This window comes from Oryza brachyantha, chromosome 10, assembly GCF_000231095.2.
Source record: "Oryza brachyantha chromosome 10, ObraRS2, whole genome shotgun sequence".
In the NCBI taxonomy this organism is placed as follows: Eukaryota; Viridiplantae; Streptophyta; class Magnoliopsida; order Poales; family Poaceae; genus Oryza; species Oryza brachyantha.
In genome coordinates, this window is record NC_023172.2 from 15550337 (window position 1) to 15566088 (window position 15752).

General features: G+C 44.8%; 4 protein-coding genes across 5 annotated transcripts; 2 read left to right on the top strand and 2 right to left on the bottom strand.

Annotated features, from left to right (window-relative positions):
- The first annotated feature begins 137 nt into the window (after window positions 1-137).
- LOC102713304 (peptide methionine sulfoxide reductase A4, chloroplastic-like) lies at window positions 138-2376 on the top strand. Its single transcript, XM_015841876.2, has 2 exons — window positions 138-838; window positions 1910-2376. The coding sequence occupies exons 1-2, from the start codon at window positions 317-319 to the stop codon at window positions 2159-2161; spliced, it is 774 nt and encodes a 257-aa protein (XP_015697362.1). The 5' UTR covers window positions 138-316; the 3' UTR covers window positions 2162-2376.
- An 861-nt stretch (window positions 2377-3237) lies between these two features.
- On the bottom strand, window positions 3238-5393 carry LOC102713577 (nucleoside diphosphate kinase 1). Its single transcript, XM_040528349.1, has 4 exons — window positions 5248-5393; window positions 5111-5159; window positions 4641-4872; window positions 3238-3569 (listed from the first exon to the last, which is right to left on the bottom strand). Exons 1-4 carry the CDS (start codon window positions 5302-5304, stop codon window positions 3452-3454), a joined length of 456 nt encoding a protein of 151 aa, XP_040384283.1. The 5' UTR covers window positions 5305-5393; the 3' UTR covers window positions 3238-3451.
- Window positions 5394-6478: 1085 nt separating this feature from the next.
- On the bottom strand, window positions 6479-7603 carry LOC102699261 (PRA1 family protein B2-like). The gene has a single exon (XM_006662546.3). The coding sequence runs from the start codon at window positions 7405-7407 to the stop codon at window positions 6775-6777; it is 633 nt and encodes a 210-aa protein (XP_006662609.2). The 5' UTR covers window positions 7408-7603; the 3' UTR covers window positions 6479-6774.
- Window positions 7604-12055: 4452 nt separating this feature from the next.
- LOC102713854 (cyclin-P4-1) lies at window positions 12056-15622 on the top strand. 2 transcript variants are annotated; one of them, XR_001551191.2, is made up of 3 exons: window positions 12056-12685; window positions 13815-14429; window positions 14519-15622. XR_001551191.2 is itself a non-coding variant. In XM_015841682.2 (2 exons), exons 1-2 carry the CDS (start codon window positions 12318-12320, stop codon window positions 14113-14115), a joined length of 669 nt encoding a protein of 222 aa, XP_015697168.2. In that variant the 5' UTR covers window positions 12056-12317; the 3' UTR covers window positions 14116-14511. The 2 variants fall into 2 exon arrangements, 1 of the variants encoding a protein (XP_015697168.2); XM_015841682.2 differs by lacking the exon at window positions 14519-15622 and having other exon boundaries at window positions 13815-14511.
- Window positions 15623-15752: the final 130 nt, after the last annotated feature.

Sequence of the window (15752 nt, forward strand, 5' to 3'; positions counted from 1 at the left end):
ACTGAACTACTCCAGAGAATACCCACCGGTTTCAAAGGGATCCTGAATTTGTGTGTAAACTTCGAAATTTACGCAGAATTTATTTGCAATCCGGATGAATACTCTGAATACTGTTGTGTGTGTGTGTGTGTGTGTGTGTGGATGAACCCGTCCCCTAGGCCGCTAGCCGGCAGCGAATCCGAGAGGCGGCGACAAGGCAAAAAAAAGCAGCGGAGAGAAGGCGAGGCCGAGGCGGAGGAGAAGGCAACGCAACCACCAACCAACCGCGCGTCGAAGCTTCTGGGCCACGCCGCCACAAAAGCCGCCCCCCGACTCGATGCCTCCCCTCCTCGCCTCACCCGCCTCCACCTCCTCCTCCGTCCTCCTCGCATCCTGTCGCCTCCGCGCCGGCGGCGGCGTCCAGCGGGGGACGCGGCGGAACTTCCTCGCGCCGAGCAGAGAGAAGATTGGTGGGGGGAGTTTCCGGGCGATGAGCTGGCTGGGGAAGCTGGGGCTGGGTGGGCTGGGGGGCAGCCCGCGGGCGTCGGAGGCGTCGGCAGCGCTGGCGCAGGGCCCCGACGAGGACCGCCCGGCGGCGCCCGGGAACGAGTTCGCGCAGTTCGGGGCAGGCTGCTTCTGGGGCGTGGAGCTGGCGTTCCAGCGGGTCCCCGGCGTGACGCGCACCGAGGTGGGCTACAGCCAGGGGAACCTCCACGACCCGACCTACGAGGACGTCTGCACCGGCGCCACCAACCACAACGAGGTCGTCCGCGTCCAGTACGACACCTCCGCCTGCAAGTTCGACGACCTCCTCGACGTCTTCTGGGCGCGCCACGATCCCACCACGCCCAACCGTCAGGTCAGCCAGGCGCTCATGCATAATCCACACACCGGCGAATTGCATGGTTTCGCTTACCGTATCTTTCATCTCTGGTTAATTTTCTTGGCTTGGAATTGGGGATTTCGTTTACTGAAATATCGCGAGGGTTTAGGGGGAATTGCAGAATTAGGGCACAGATAATATTGGTTCGATTAGTTCAGTCTGGAGTCACTAGGCACCGATATTCTACTGCGAATTTTAGAAGGAGCATTCCTCGCGAGTGATCTACTCCATATTCCAGACAAAGAAACGTGGCTGCTGTGTGCACAGTAAGAACTGAATCTGGGACAGTGCGGCATAGGCCCGACGATCAGTACTGCGGCTTCTAGAGTTATTGAGTTTCTCACCAACCAAATGAACTTTCTTTGGCTTATGCTCTTTACGCAGTTTTGGTTAACAGGAAGAACTTACTGTCTCATAAGTCATAAGTCACAACCCTGTGTACTGGCAGAGGCTGTCATGGTTGTGTGTGTCAGTCTGTGGGCACTTAGTGTTTGTTGCTCTGTTCATGGGACGAATGGTCCCTATGAATCAGGTTCTGCTGTATAGGATCAATAATTCACAGCATCCCTGCTACACTTTTGCACTTTGATCAAAGTCCCAAGTGGCTGCCTTCCTACAGCTTAAGCTTGATCAGTTAGTATTATAGTGGGGTACTATTAGCAAGTATATACCATTATAGTGGTGTTATTCGGTTAGTTTTACAGGTATATACTGTAATTTAGTGGGTGCTGAGTTGAGTATGTCTTGCAGTGTTGTAAAGCTTAACCTTGCACTATAGCATCGCTATGTAAATTTGCAATAATAGATCATTTACCTATGACAGTGGCGTTGCTGTGTCCACTAGTGTCATTGGTGGATAACTTATTCCTACACAGTGCCACCAAAGAGAACAAACTTACTGAAAAAAGGACTTGGCCTGTTATTTTATTATGTTTTTCTGCATAAACAGATCGATTGGATTCTACTATTTCTTTCAAGCATCTGTTTGATTGTTTGACATAAGTGAAGTTTTTCTGATCACATATACTCTGAACTCTTTTCATGCAGGGTAATGATGTAGGGACCCAATACAGGTCAGGTATCTACTACTACACCCCTGAGCAGGAGAAGGCGGCAAGGGAATCTCTGGAGAAGCAGCAGAAGCTTCTAAACCGGACGATTGTCACTGAGATCCTTCCTACAAAGAGGTTCTACAGGGCAGAGGAGTACCACCAGCAATACCTTGAGAAAGGCGGACGCTTTGGGTTCGGGCAGTCTGCGGCGAAGGGTTGCAACGATCCCATCCGTTGCTACGGGTGAAGCCCAAGTTCAAACCAGAATGTCACATAAGAATAGTGCATGAATAAGAATCCATAAAAGCCAGATGAAAATTATGCAGTACCATTTTCCTAGCTTTGTTTGTATCAATCCATCGATTGTAAGAGATGAGATGAACCTGCACCATGATACTTGCCGCTGATTATGTACAAACCACCTTAGAAAGCTTGATATAATATTATCCTTTTCGTCGGTAACTGATTGAGTTCATTCCAGTAGTCCGATTGAATTCATTAAAATGAAATGGCACTTGCTCACCAGGAAATGCAGTGCGCTGTCCAATTCAAGATGAATGTTGAGACATTACAGTACATAACACAAACAACAATGATCAACTGTAGTTATGTACTTTAAAAGTGAGTTATGTTTTGCTATATTTTTTGCAGTATTATTTGGAGTTTACTTTGCAGTGGTATGTGTTCACTAGTTAACTTGCCTGTATATTATTTTGCTGTTCATTATTTTGCTTTCTTATAGCCTTTTATCAGTGGCTTTCAGTGGGAGACTATTCTCCCTCTACAGTGGTGGCAGTGACAAGTCATTCCATTTGGGCATCTGGCAAATTTGAACTGTCGTCGAAATTACCTCCGATCGTCTTTATTTGTTGTTTCAGGCAAATATTTTAGCATATTTTCTTTGTTAATTGTTTGTCTAAAACGTCATTTAATCATGTTTAAAGGGTAAAAGGAGTATAACGAATTTTATGTTTAGTGGATGGTTCCAGCGAGTAAATTTTGCACTTCGCTACATGATCAAAAACATGTTTGGTTGGTTGAGTAGGCAAGCAGCAGCCAACATCAAGCGTGTTTAGCAAATTGTAAGCCATAGCAAATAGCATCAATGTGGCATACAACTTGCACCTCGATTCACTAGATTGGATGGATTGTGCCCCACGTTAGTGACCTCTTGTATTGGTTTGGTTTTCTAACTAAGAGAACCACCAAAGAGAACAAACTAACTGCAGACGAACTTCTTGTGTTCAACACAAAACTTCTCTCCAGAGCCCAAAAGTTTGCCAGCATTCAAAGGATGACTGAACAAAAAAAAAAGCCATGCAATGCAACTCCCCATCAAGGGATTAAAGCAATACCATATAAAAAAGCAATTGGTAAATGCATGCATGACATGCAACATGAGGAAGACAAAACTTCAGTTCGCACAGACAAAGGTTCTGAGATACTGATCTCAATTCTCAACTATAAATAGCAGCTAATAGCACGGTAGATCTTCTGATGCCAACTCTCCAGATGCATGGCGACAAGCTAAGGCATTTTAGACCTCATAGATCCAAGGGTGCTGGTTGCTCCTCCACTCGGCAATGCCCTCAGGGAACCACAGGGCGATCTCCTTCCTGGCGTTCTCGACTGAGTCGCTCCCGTGGATGACATTCCTGCAAGGCATGACTAACATCTTTTAGAACCGGCCACACAACAAATTGTGGATACATGTTTAGGTCTATGAGAAGATGAGAACTCAAAAGGCTCAATAGCAGTAAAAATGTTAATAAAGGACTATGGAACATCATTTGGTGTTGTCATCCATACTTGTCCTTACAGACAATCGTAATAAGATGGCAGTCTTATTGTTTTTGCAGGCCAAGATAAAAAGTGTTTACTCAGATATTGAAATGTTGATATGGTACAATGCAGTCAATGCACAAATTCATTAAGAAAGTAGTATATTTCATCTGTGGGCCACTGAATCAGACTTGGATGGTTTGGATGCAAGGTTAATATCTTGTTAAGTGGTAACCATGTAGCACATGGTCCTGTCCCACAGTAGACCCATAAAGTGAGATATAAACCATAACGCAAGCAATAATATACTAACAGTAGTTTGAATAATCACGGTTGCAATTATGAGGTATGATTGGACACTGGATACTTCGTACTTCAAAGGGCAGAAACCATTGGAATATGCCCCTGCCAGATGCTCTCATGAATTATGATGCTTAAGCTAGAAATGGAACTTTAACAGGGAGCGAACTAAGCCCCCTGAAACAGGCCAATGCAATCTTATCTTCGCAATATTTGCAACCATGGCATTATGATTTTGCAAAGTTAAAGTCAATGACATATGAGGCCCACATGAGTCAATGACACGTAAGCCAGGATGACAGATCTACAATTTCGCAAAATTATAACGACACGGTTGTAATTTTTCCCATAAAACAAACAACACACCAATATCGAATTTAGTCCGTAATATTTTGAACTGCCCAGATCCATGTGCTACAGAAGTTGGTGTTTCTGCAAAAGCATTTTATTTAAGCCACAAACTCTGGAGAAAAAACTAGTATATGACACGGCAAATAAACAATCTCAGCAAGTATAATTGTAAAGGGCATCTTTATAATCGTGTATTAGAATCAGCATTTCAATTTATTCCGCAGTGCATATGAGCAAACTGCATAATATTGGTCACAATTTCACAACAAATGAACCACAAGTGATAACCTGACCTGCCAATGTCGACGGCGAAGTCGCCACGGATGGTGCCCGGCTCAGCGGCTAGGGGGTTGGTGGCGCCGACGAGCTTGCGGCCAGTGGCGACGACCTGCTTGCCCTCCCAGACCATGGCGACCACGGGGCCAGAGACGATGTACTCCACGAGCCCTCCGAAGAAGGGCTTGGAGGACAGATCGGCGTAGTGCTTCTCAGCGAACGACTTCTCCACGTTGATAAGCTTCATGGCTGCATGTTCAGTTCGCAGATCAGCGAGCAATCGCCACTCATCACAGAACAATCGATGCACAAATCATCACTAAAGAGTGGAGAAACTAAGCTACTCTGCACACAAAAATGCTTACTTTCATAGAGAAAAAAAAACTTCATTTTTTGGACGCATAAAAAAGCTGTGCAAAACAAAAGATTGAATCTAACATTTTCACACTGCAGCGCAAGCACACAAATCACAAGAACGTAGGTATACCTTTGAGGTAGAATCCCTTCTTCTCAAAGCGGCTGATGACCTCGCCGATCTGAGCAAGCAAAACATAAAACAAATTGAAGCTAACCCAAAACGAAGAACACCAAAATCGATGGAGGAGAAGTGAAGGGTGAGCTTACGAGGCCCCTCTGGACGCCGTCGGGCTTGATCATGATGAAGGTCTGCTCCGTCGCCATTGCTAGCAAAGCAAAGCTAGAGGATTCCTCGAGATTTTGGGGTTTGGTTTTTTTTGCGGTGGTCGGCGCCGTAGGCAGGGGAGAAGGGAAACCCTAGCCGTGGGGTGCCCTCCCATATATAGGCCGCCTCCTCCACTGTCCGGCCCACCACATGAGCAGCGGGAAGGAACCCTAGACTTCCAAAACCTGGGCCCGAGAGGATCTTGTGGGCCTCCAAAAGAACATTTCATGGGCTGAGCTATTCTATTCTACCCTTGTCTCCATTTTCACTCAGCACTAGAAATGTTCTTAAAAAACACTAAAAAGTATATATAAAAAAAGCTAGGAAGGACTTCACTTTCACTCATCTCAAAGAAAAAATATGGGTAATGGGGTATATATCATGTTTCAAATACAAAATCTTCGTATATGAGAATGTCCAGCTCACATTATTTTCGATAGATTTCATGAAATTCCATGCGTTCGAAAGTATGCTCATTTTCAGCGGTGTTGTCAGCCCTTTTGAGATATACGAGGGGATTATTACCACGGACTATTGGCTTAATTGCAAAAATGAATTGAATATTTAAAAGGGAAACAGAGAATAATTTACAAGAAGTGGAAGTAGTTTAAGCAAATATATAGCAGAAGAAAGTTTTCTTCTTTTTGTGAAATGCGTATTTTCTAAAGCGTACAACAAGTAAGCCGTTTCATTAATCCAATGAATAAACTAATAAAAATGAAAGGCCGTGGAGAGCAGTTTTGTGGGCATTAGCTGACTTTACTTGCAAGTGTACCAGGGGTCCAGCACACAGGGAGAGAGGCAGGCACATGCCACTACTATGACAGTGCATCGGTGAAGCGAAGGCCACGGCCTGGAGCTGCAGGTGATAATGCATCTTCCAGGAAGTATTGCGTTAGTTGTTAGTTGTTAGGTGCAGCTTCTCACTTAGTCGCATGGTACGATTGGCAAATGGCAACTGCAATTCCACAATCTTCTCGAAGAAAAAGAAGGAAAGGAAAAGAAGAGAGAACACCTAGCTTCTCGGAGGCAGTACGGGCATCGCACGATCAGTAGCTGCAAAACAATTGCAATGGAAGAAGAAACACATTTGCATTTCATTTCTGAACTGCAATGTATATTTGATCAGAGATGAGATTCAGTTTCTTCAGTAATTTCAGAGATGAGATTCAGTTTCCAACATAAATATGCTCTGGTCATTTCTTGCAAATGTATATTTGATCAATAACTCAATATTGGTCAATCCTCTAGTGCTACAGATGAATGAATGTCTCCCAAGAAACTTCTCAGATCGAGTTGAGCCGGGCCTCTCTCTCGCTATCTATACATTCTACAGATGGAAGTTTTTTTTTTCTCCTAAAAATTTCTATGCCAAGATTGACTTTTTATCAAGAAGCAGCCAGGCAGATCTGGCCAATTACCTGTGAATCGTATGATCAATTAGCTATAGCTCGTAGTTATAGTGTTTGTCACTTCGGCGATCTTGGCGCCGTCGCCATGGATCGCCGCGTCGGCCCTGCCTCGACGTCGCCGTCCTCCTTCTTCTCCACCACGGCCGCCGTCTCCTCCTCGCCGTTCTCTGTTGCCAAGGACGACAGCGAGGGCCCTTCGAGGTCGTCGCGGACACGGAAGGACGCGTGGAGCACGATGACCGGGACACCGACGGAGAGCGCGGCGAGGAGGTTGGCGATGGCGCCGGCGGCGGCGAGGTCGGCGAGCACGAGCGCGACGAAGACGAGGGCGACGAGGCGGCCGTCGAGGAGGCGCCGGAGCAGCGCCGAGTTCGGGAACACCCTGAGGAGGCCCCCGTAGAGGAGGAGGCCCTTGGACGCCGCCATGAGGAAGAGCATCGAGGCCCTGTGCCGCGGCGCGAGCGACGCGAGGAGGAGCGCCCACTGCAGCGCGGCGTAGTGGAACCGGAACGTGCGGAGGTTGCGCACGGCGCGCACCGCCGCGGCCTCCGCGTCCGCCGCGGCGCCGAACGCAGACGGCCGCGGCGCGAACCTGGACAGCGCCCGCCGCGCACCCCTCGCCGCCGAGCACGCCCTGTCCGCCGCCGCCGACGCCGCCCGCCGGATCGCCCCCGCGCCGGCCGCGCCCATCGTCGAGATTCGCGCGCGCCGCCGCTCGGATCCGCGGCCCGCTTCTTGCTTTATTTGGAGGAAGGCGAGGTGAGGTCCAGGGGGTCAAGACGCGGTTTTTAACGGGTCGCGCACTCTTGGGGGAGACGACACGACCGGCGCGTCGCCTGCGTTGCGAAAACGAAAAATTCCTCGCTGTATTGCCCCCCAAAACCGCGCCTTTTCCACTAGTTTTCCCGTGGAATTTTTGTTGCGATCGCCACCCACCTGACGATGGTTGTTTCCTCCCAAATGTTCGGCCGAGTCCACCACCAACATCCTCTCCTCTTCTTGCACATGCTTGTTCTTTTTAATTTCTTTTTCTTGTTAGATCACATTGCATTGCTGTTATTGTAACAAAAAAAAACTACTGCTACCGTTCTAAAAAGAATATATTTCTGACTGCTGCATGTTACTAGTAATCTCAGTGGTTAGTCCCTGGTTGGTTTTTCTGTTTGCAGATTGACTGAAAGAGTTGGAATGTTGAGAGGTTCAGTAATTCAGACCGCGACGAACTTGATTACTGCAGAGCTTAGGGGGAACAGGATGCTGAAATCAGTGAATCCTGCTTTTCTTGGGATGGTGCTTTCTTGCCCAGAAAATTGCAAGGGTCTACCACTCATGCAACTATGCAAGTGCTAAGTGCTAATCAAAAGTTTCCTCTTTCCCAAAACAAATCAATTTTTCAGTTTACTCTTTGTCATATTCAGAAAAATTTTACGATTAATAATTTTATTTGTATTATATGATAAAACATAAATAGTACTTTATATGTGACTAATTTTTTAAAAAATTGAAAATTTTTAAATAAGACGGATGGTCAAATGCTCGACACAAAAACCGAAAAAATGGTTTTTCTTGGGACGAAGGGAGTAAGCTGTTTTTAATAATTCTTGCTCCGGTGCCTTAACGGAAACATCACGGTTTTTCGCTGAACAACCGGGGAAGTGGATACATCACCAACCTAATAGCATCCCAAGAGAAAACGAAAAAAGATGCGAGGTATAGTTCCTTTCTTGCTCGAGGCTGACTGTCAGAAGAGTCTGGACATCTAGGAGAAAACGATTGCTTAACATTCACTCAAAAAATATTGTCCTAGAAAAATATTTCTACTGGAAAACAACAGATTGGTGATGCACACGAGGATTCGAGTTTGTTTTTTCTTCAGTTTGAGTTGGATTACTCAGAGTTCAGACAAGGAGAACACTTGGACTGCGTGGGTGTCTCTGTTGCCCAAGACCTTTCTTGCAACCCTAAAAAAAAGGACCTTTCTTGCACTACTGAAGACAACATTCCGTCAAAGACAACCATGGTCACCAAAGTTTACCTTGTCCTTTTTCCTGTGATTCCATGAAGAACCATTTACCTGCTGGCTAACTTTAGTATAGTACTCTGCATACTATACGTGTTTTTCAGCGAAAAGAAAAACTTTACCTGAGCTGTTGAGGATCAATTCTACATGAAGATCATGTACTTCAAAATCCAAGAAACACCATACATACAGATACAGTATGCAGAAATCAATTGGATAGTTGGGTCAAGTTATATTGGGCCTTGCTTGAAAGGCTCCTCTACTTTAAATGGTCCGAATTTCAGGCCTTTCCTGCATTCCCTGGATTTGGACCGCAATGGGCCAATGGCCGTCTCGCCGTTTTCTTTGCTTTTGGGCTACAGCAGCATGTGCCGACAGTGCCACTGCCGGCTGAGCATTTTATTTTGACAAGGGGAAATTATGGCCAGTGATCAAGCACTTCAAGCGAAAATCCCGGGCAGTCTCTCAAATCTTTCGAACACGTGAGTAGACAAAGGTAGAAAATTCATGGCGGTAATTAAACATGTCATACAATGAAACCATGAATGGCTGAAGTTAATTACTCCCATCTTGATTTCTTTCACTTCGTGATTTTTTTCCAAAATGGTTATGATTTATGAAGACTTTTCGTGGGTGTAATAAATAAGTTAGATATTACTCTATCTATATTTAAATGTTAGACGTTGGTTCGTTTAAAAAAACAGGAGGGAGTATAAAGTTAGAAGGTGAATTAAAAATAAGGTTGTTTTTTAAAAGAAATGTAGCGTTTAAGAGTTTGTAAACGCGTGCATTCATCTGGCAACACGCAAAGATATACGCCTCTCTCTTTTCACTACTAATTAATTTATAAACCAAAATTAAATTTTAAATTTTAATTTTAGAGTTGATTTTGGTGTTTTTCTTATTTCTTATTTTTTATATTTGTTTTTAAATCGCTATATATATATAAATGTAAGTTTTATTTATAAATATGTTTTATTGCTTTTTCCACCAAAATGCCCACTGATGACCCTACTGGCCGCTGTCAAAATAAATAAATAAAAGAAGTTGCAAGCACGTAGGGAGTACTAGTACTACAGTAACACTAGCAGTAGATTTGTCTGTTCATCTTGATTTACAATCCAGATCAGACAGTGGGAACAAATACAGCGCAGGACAGCACCAAGTATATACTACTAGTCCTACTGCTGCTACACTTGCCTCATGCTGCTTGGAAGGGACAGACAAACAGAAACAGATCGACGCATGCTTTGCTAATTGCTGTGCTTGGCGTCTTCTTCGCTGTAAAGCCTCCTCCTAATATCCACTTCACTCCTCGCATCGCATTCTTAATCAAATTAACTTGACAGCTAAACCAACAGCAGAGGCATCACTCTGAGGTGCTAATACTAAGGGCATCTACAAATGTGCTTATTATCTGACTCTCTCGATCGTCACGTTAGCAAATTTGATGATGTAGAGAAAAGAGAGGTAAGAAGAGAGAAAAGCTGTTGTCATGTATAGTAATGATTTAGAGTCAACTCTTAGCATTTGTTAAAGGAAACTTTCTTGAATAAAGATGGATAAAAAGGAAACTAACATAATAAAAAATATTTTATTATATTAATGAAGAAATCATACTCTGTCATTGTACGTATCAGCATAAAATAGATTCTAATTGCTAACGTAGATTAGATAAGAGTCGATAATAGACGCTACCTTTAAACATGCCCTAACCTCCCTCGTGACATGTAAGCATAATACAGGATAAGACACTGACACTTAATGCATAACATGAGCAATGAGTTGTTGGTGCGTGCATTCCTGCACACTGAATGAGTGTCGTCACAGCATTAGATGGGATCAGGGTGTCATGTCATGCAGGCAGCAGGCTCGTGCTAGCTCGTAGTACTAATTAACTTTCTCTCTATCTTTAGCAAAAAAAAGGAGATGATTAAATCTTTCACTTAGACCGGATGATTAGCATCTGAGGATACAATGTGTCATATGCATGATCATCATCAGGCTTTCTGCTGTGATAGGACCTGCAAAATTCAGAGTATTGAAGCAAACAAGCTAGCTTTTTGGTTTTGGTTTGTTTATCTATATATATGATGATAAATTAAACCATCCTGATCACATGGATCAGAGTCTGGCTGGACCACGGATCCCATAAAATCGGCTATTAAATCCCAAAAGGGGGCTAAAAACAATGGCAATCTGGATGATGGACATGAGAGAGAGAGAGAGGCCATGGACTGCCAAGGTGTCTCTCATGTGCATTCTTGTGGGTATATTCCTTCCTCTTCTACTAGTTTTCGTCTGAACTGTTCCATCCATCTGCGTCTTTCTTCAGATCAGTTTGCAATTATACTGTACTACCTCATAGGCAAAGACACATTTTTGTGGGAAAAAAATTGGATAGAGAAATGGAGGAGATGATGCTTGGAAAGAAAGATCACATGCTTGCATGCTCTTCGACGTGATGAGCAACATGTACTGCAGTGTTCTTGCATTGCAGCATCGATCACCAACCAAAGCTGTCGCTGCATGACAGAATCTGATTGTCTGTTCCTAACAAACATGTCATATTCTGATGCTTCCTCCTCAAAACCTAATAATTAAAAAAATTAAATTTGTCACCTCACCTGATGGTGTTTTTCACCTTCTGTTCTGACACCCAGATGTTCAGAGTTCAGGCTGCTGAAGCTGAATATGTTCGGTGTATCTCCTGAACTGATCGGTGTTGTTGCTGCATACACTGAAGCTGACACTGACACTGACATTTTGACTAACTTCCTGACTGATCAGCATGCAATACACGAGGAAAGACATGCTACTTCAAAACGTCATTTAGTTAATTACCGTTTCAAATGATTCATCATTAGCTGAACACGCATGAAATCTACGTGCGGAAATGCCCAAACTCGTGGCTGCGAAACACCTAATTTATCGCTGAATTTGTGTGCATATATCCATTCATCGTTCGGCTGCCTAACAACTGGAAAATGACCTTGCGCGTATCGTGAGAATTGCTGCTGCGTCAGGTTAGCTTTGAAAGTGCTCTGTTCTTCATTCTCTTCAGGGTTAATTCTTCCAACCAATACATGTCCTCGAATCTTATCGCCTTTGTCATAAATTAAGCTGCAAGAATCAGATGATTTCAGAGAGTTCAGATATCCCTCACGAAAAGAACTTCAGAATTAATTAATTTACCAGGTTGCTGAGAATTCACTGCAACTGCGAGTTGTAATGCAGCCGACAAAATCCATCTGTACAGATGATGAAAATTTAAAGCAAAATTCAACCCATCTTTCTCATTTAAATTTGTGTGTGTGAGACAGTGTGAGAGAGAGTCTTAAAGGAGAGGAGACTAATCATGCCAACTTGCAATCCTAATCAAAATTTAATCTTTTCTCTCTTAACCACGTTGTTTCCTCGAGTTTTCCCTCCCTTTATAACCATCACCACCACCTCGTCTCCTCCCTCCCGCTTATCACCCAAGTCGTCTTCTTCCTCCAGCTCCGGGACCTGGCTAGCTACTAGCTCTAGCTGGGCTGGGCACCAAGAAAAGCTAGCCAAGATCGAGTCTTGATCGGCGATGACGACGGGGGAGGAGGCGGCGGCGGTGCCGCGGGTGGTGGCGATCCTGTCGTCGCTGCTCCAGCGGGTGGCGGAGCGGAACGACGCGGCGGCGGTGGACGTCGGGGCGGCGGCGAAGCGGCAGCAGCAGCAGCAGGCGCAGGCGGTGTCGGCGTTCCATGGGTTGACGAAGCCGGCGATATCCGTCGGCGGGTACCTGGAGCGGATCTTCCGGTTCGCCAACTGCAGCCCGTCGTGCTATGTCGTCGCCTACATCTACCTGGACCGGTTCCTCCGCCGCCGGCCCGCCCTCGCCGTCGACTCCTTCAACGTCCACCGCCTCCTCATCACCTCCGTCCTCACCGCCGTCAAGTTCGTCGACGACATGTACGTGTGCCACTTCCTTCCCATTGCAAATTACGCACGCAACGCCACCGACAGGATTGCTTGCGATCGTCGTCACCAATGGCTAGCTAGCCTAGCAGTAGCTGTCCATTCGCGGATTGCTTCAACGGTGGCATTTGTTTGTAGTTGCTGAATTTTAAATTTTGAAACCGCAAGAACAACTGCAGATAAAAAAAAATCCCTTCTTTTTTTATCTTCATCAAAACATAAATGGATAAACACCTTTGCACCAGATCAGACAGAATCAACCGATCGAAGCTTAATTACATATGAATTATTAGCCTGCAACGCATCATCTAGCTAGGCAAATCAAATCAATCTGAATTTCTAAACAAAGTTGCATAATGCAGCATCATGATAGCATAATTCAACTTTAGCGTTGCTAATTGTCGCTTGGTGTTTGATCCCAATTACTTCGCGAATGTGATCGACCAATCGATCCCCTTTGACGTGCGTGATTGGCACACGAGCACTGCACAGCCCCACTACTGTACCACAGGCATGTGGGCCCCTGGCTTAGCTATCCTTTCCCCCCTAGCACTAGCATTTTCCAACTGGCATTGGCAATGGCATCAAATCCAAGCCACCGAGTTGGTCACAAAGCCAAGGACAGTTGTCGAATTCGAGGTTGATGCGGCGGCCATCCATGGTGGTAGGAGTAGCTGCTACCTTCTGTCAAATTCACCGTTCTTACCAAAGAGACAGGCACCTTGGTTAGGTCATGTATACTATTTGTCCTATCTACTGCCCTCTCACATTGCCCTCGAAACAAGCTAGTCACTTTGTCCGTTTCGCCATTGACAACTACTATAGCTTCAGTGACATGCTGGCTGGCCACAGTCCATGTGTTCATTAATCAGTGGTCTGAAGCTCTGAATATGTTCATCTTTATGTGTTCCTCTTTGTCTATGTGCGTTGGTGTAGAACTGTAGAAGTGAATTGGGATAAACCCTTTTTCTTTAGCAATTTTACAGTCATTGGTTAGATACCGAGTGATATCAAAATTTTAATGTAAAATTTAATATATTCTGATGTCTTCTCAAAAACCGTAAAATTGCTCTTTTTTTACCTGGGTTTATTTACGTGATGGTTTGTGACAATGTTGATGCAGATGCTACAACAATGCCTACTTCGCGAGGGTGGGAGGCATCAGCCTGATGGAGATGAACTACCTGGAGGTGGACTTCCTCTTCGGCATCGCCTTCGACCTCAACGTCACGCCGGCCGCCTTCGCCTCCTACTGCGCCGTGCTGCAGAGCGAGATGGCCTACCTGGAGCAGCCGGCCGCCGTCGATCTCCCCAGCCTGCACTGCTGCCCGTCCGATCAGGACGATGCCGGCTGCTGCCATCACAAGCAGCAGCAACAGCAACAACAACAGCAGCATCAGCATCAGCATCAGCTGACTGTCTGAAGAATCAGGAGTTCAGAATCGATCAGAAGTTCAGAGCTCTTCTTTTTTGTCACTGGATGTGGTGTCAGTTTGCCATTGTCTATTTCTTTTTTTCTCCTCTTTTTTCTCTTTAACCGTGATTGGTACATAGGTGTTAGTTAATTGGTGTTAGCGAAGCATTGAGCTTGATTAGATAGGTGGATCATGGATGGGGTCAGGTTCTTGGGATATTTTTTTTCTTCGCCAATGTTCGTCTGATGGATGGATGGATCATGGACAGGTGGATCAGCTTTGGGGATCTTGCCATTGTTTAAGTGATGCTAACTTGTGCGCATGTGAGTCACAGCACACTGCATGTCCCTTGTTTGCTTCCTTTTTTTCCCTCTCTTTTATTTCCCTCTTTTCTGAACATTATTCGCGGCAGGGGCAAGAAAAGGGTAGGAAAGCTATCATGGGATGGTGGCGACAATTGGGTTATTGGTCAGAACATGGCATGTTTCTCCAATGTTTGGACAAAAATGATGAGCTCAGCATATCTCATGAAAGAAGAAAAAAAGGGTTAGTTATGTGGAGTATTTGGTGGACTGGGAACCTGAAAACTCTGAATAAATGCAGAGAGCAACTGAAAATTGTCAGTCTGAAATAGTAGTCAGTTGATAGTACTGGCATAAATGTCACTGGAGTACAATTCCATTAATATGGAAAGTTCAATAAAGCAAGAAAGAACCAATGGTTTGTTCGATCTACCAAAAAGAGAAGATGATGTGCCATTGCTTTCTTCAGACTCCAGAGCTATCCCAGTTTATTCAGAGTTACTACACTGCAACTTTGTAAGTAACAGCAAGCAACAACTTGCCAGAATTTCTCCAGGAACAGAAGTAACTGAGGAGTCTCGAAAAGAAATATAAGAACACAAATAACTGCAATGCCAAATTGCCAATTCACCTCATGCACTGGACAAGTAGATGAGAGATTCTCATGCATGGCAGCACACACAGGCATCTTGAGTGAGTGGTGTATTAGACAGGTAACAATTAAAGGGTGCCACGACCAGGAACAGTAGATGTATCATGTCACATACTGTTTATACAGGTGTTAGTGAAGAGCAAGGATGGTTAGAACGTGGTGTGCATGAGGTTTGTAGGGCTAGCCAAGTGGTTGTGGAGGGCAAACACTGCGTGCCAACTTTTGAGCTGGTGTAATATATAATGCCTTTGGCCTTAATGCTGTGAGCTGGACATGAACATGGATGCCGGTCACAATAAAATTTCCGGCAGTTGAGAAATGGTGAGATGACCGGTGATGCAGGGGTGAGGCTTGATTGCTTGCAGCCAAGTCAGAAGGAGAGAACCAGTAAACGATTCCCTCTCTACTCATTTGACATTCCAGGTGAAGGTTATGTGCATCCTAAGCTAATGTGCTGTACTTGGTGAGCTTGAGCTAGCTAGTGTACTTGTATATTGTAACTAGCATGTTCTTAATTATAGATTACCTGTTTTTTAACAGCTGGTTGTATGATTTGGAATTTTTGAACAAAAAAGGTCAAATAATTTATTTTTAGGCATTACCTTCTGGTAAGAAAATTGGATTTATTGGGGTGCTATGTATTTGGGCAGGGTGTGTCGGTGGGTAAATGTTTAAGCTGGTGCAGTGTTTCT